Source organism: Apteryx rowi, unplaced genomic scaffold, assembly GCF_003343035.1.
Source record: "Apteryx rowi isolate R43461 unplaced genomic scaffold, aptRow1 scaffold_56, whole genome shotgun sequence".
Classification (NCBI taxonomy): Eukaryota; Metazoa; Chordata; class Aves; order Apterygiformes; family Apterygidae; genus Apteryx; species Apteryx rowi.
Window position 1 is genome coordinate 2,959,699 of NW_020450827.1, and position 2,695 is coordinate 2,962,393.

General features: G+C 67.4%; 1 protein-coding gene across 1 annotated transcript; it reads right to left on the minus strand.

The window, feature by feature from the left end:
• Positions 1-1,313: 1,313 nt before the first annotated feature.
• FIGLA (folliculogenesis specific bHLH transcription factor) lies at positions 1,314-1,862 on the minus strand. Its single transcript, XM_026081697.1, has 2 exons — positions 1,656-1,862; positions 1,314-1,544 (listed from the first exon to the last, which is right to left on the minus strand). Exons 1-2 carry the CDS (start codon positions 1,860-1,862, stop codon positions 1,314-1,316), a joined length of 438 nt encoding a protein of 145 aa, XP_025937482.1.
• Between the last annotated feature and the right edge of the window lie 833 nt (positions 1,863-2,695).

The following is a 2,695-nucleotide window of genomic DNA, read 5'->3' on the forward strand; positions in this document are numbered from 1 at the left end:
CATCCCCCCCCCCCCTTTTCCATCACCACCACTTAAACCCTCAGCGTTTATAGCTGGAGCCAGGTGGGAGCAGCAACCACCCCGGCCGGTGCCCCGGAGCCGCAGCAGAGACCACAGCCGCTCGCTCTCCCCCTTCACCCGGGGGTAGTTTATTATTTTGAACCAACAGCTCCCTGTTTCCACCGCAGCAGGGCTCGGGGGGGGGGGCAGGTGTACATGAGCATAAGCTCCCGGCCTCTGGAAGGCTGTTTCATTAGGAGATCCTTAGCTCGGAGCAGTTTTAAATAACTTTGCTACCTGGCAAAGGACAAGATAAATCCTGGCAGCACTAATTACACTTTGATAGAGCAATTACAGAGCTGGCGTCCCTCGGATGCGTTCGGGTGGGATGGATGCAGCGCACGCCTGGCCCCTCCCCAACACCCAGCCCTCCGGCTCCGGATGCGGCACATGCACATGGTTACACGCGGCCGGGATTCATCAGCTTGGGTTTGCTGGGAGCCCGTGCCGGCATCGCTCCGGCCACAAGCCACCCGCGCTCCGCACCATCCGACGCCGAGCTTGGCCGCTGCTCTCCTCCCCATGGCACGGGACAGTGCGCAGCCCCGCTCCCGGCCATGCAGGGAGTCTCGTGCTCTAGGGATTGGCTTGAAACACCTTAAAAATAATAATAATAATAATTCAGCTCCTTTAAAACAGCTGGAATACCCTCAGGAATTAAACGCGATTTGGAAGAGCCCCGGTTCCCGCGGCCGCCCCCACCAGCACTTACCAGCCTCCCGCTCTCCAGCGGCCGCCCCGGCGCGGCAGCACCCCACGGGCACCCGGGGGCCAGCGGCCACCCCTGCTCCCCCGCTGCCTGCGCGCTGCCCCCCGCGCCCGAGGGCCGGGCCGCAGCTGGATCCCGCTCGGCAGCGTCTTCTGGGCGCTGGGGAAAGAGGCAGAAGGGAAGAGCGGATCTGGCATTATGACTTGCCTTCCCCTCTTTCTGCAGGCAAATCCCCCCATCCCCTTTCCCCATCTGAAAGGTGGGAAGGGGAAAAACAAAAAAAATCAAATATCGCTCTCATTTCTCCCAGGAAACTGCAAAAATACAGAATAAAGCAAAAACCACCCGCTGGGAAGAGTTAATCCTGTTCCCACCCCTCTCCCTGCTTCCCGCTGAGCGGTGCCACCCCCGGACTGCCAGGAACAGGCGCAGCCCTCGCCGCAGTTCGGGCTTTTCCTCCAGAACGGGCAATTTCTGCGCTTGCAGCGCTTTGCGGCCCCGCGCGGGGCCACGTCCCGCTGCTCCGCTTCGGGCGACCTGCCGATCACACCTGCAGGCGCCCGGGAGCCCCCCAAAAGCCCGTGCCCCTCCGAGGAGGCCCTCGAGGGCGAAGCTCGCCCACCTCGCAGCCGCCCGTCTCCTCCAGAACCGAGCGGAGCAGGCGGATGTACTCGGCGGCGGCTTTGAGGGTGTCCACTTTGCTGGGCTTGCGGTCGCGGGGGATCAGCGGCACGAGGGTCTTGAGCCTGGAGAAGCCGCTGTTGAGGTTCTTGATCTGCCGGGGAGAAGGCAGCAGAAGCGGTGAACCCGGGGCGGGGGGGGGGGGGGGGAGGTCGTTGCCGCGGCCGCCCCAGCGCCTTGCAAACCCGGAACGGGACCCGCTCACCCGCTGGCGCTCCTTGGCGTTGGCGGCCCGCCGGCGCTCCAGCACCTCCGCGGGGTCGCCGGCCGCCTCGTAGCGCCCCGACGGCTGCTTCCGCAGGCGGGCAATGGCGGCGGCGCGGGGCAGGGGCCCGAAGCGGGCGCTCAGCACCTCGCCCAGCACCTCGGGGGCCGGCGTGGGCTGCAGGGCCCCCGGGCGCCCCCCGGCCATGCCCGCGCTCGCCAGCAGGGACAGACCCCAGGGGAGCGGAACAGCCCCCAAAATGCCCCTTTTATAGCCGTTATCCCAAACACGCACACCTGGGCCCGGCCGCCCCCGCCGCGCTAACGAGGCTAACGAGCGGGGCAGGACCTGCTGGCCGTGCCTCGGTTTCCCCCGCTCGGGAGCATGTGCTGGTGCCCTCCTCGCGGGGGGCCGGAGGATGATGAAGGCCCGGCGCGAAGGCTCAGCGCTGCTTTGGGGCCGCACGGCGCCATCGCAGGGGGCAAATGCTGGCACTTAGGAGCGCCGCCGGGCTGGGAAAGGGCCAAAACGGGGCTTGGGATCCCCCCCTGCCCGGCCGGGGCAGCGTGAGGCCATGGCTGAGGCCGTGCAAGCTCGTGACAGGGATGCACAACCTGCGCACCGGGGCGGGGGGGAGCCCACGCAGCCCCAGGCCCGGCGGGGTGGGGGGACACACCAGGGCCACCCCGTCTGGGGGGGTTTAATGAGCGAGGGGCCAGGCCGGCTCCTTCCCAGCGGCGGGGCCGGGTGACGCTAGATGTCGCTGCCTTACTCCCCGCTTCCGCCCGGCCGCCGGGTCCCCAGCCCTCCCCCCGCGAAGGCTGCGGGAGGGGAGAAATGTGCAGCAAACGCGGCGACCGCAGCAAACGCGGCGATCGCGGCAATCGCAGCAAACGCCGCAAACGCCGCAAACGCCGCAAACGCAGCAAACGCCGCAAACGCCGCAAACGCGCCGCGGCACGGGGCCGGGAAAGGTGCAGCTTTTCCGGCTGCCTCGTGGGAACCGGGAGCAGCGTTTGGGGCGCCCCAGAATCCCCACC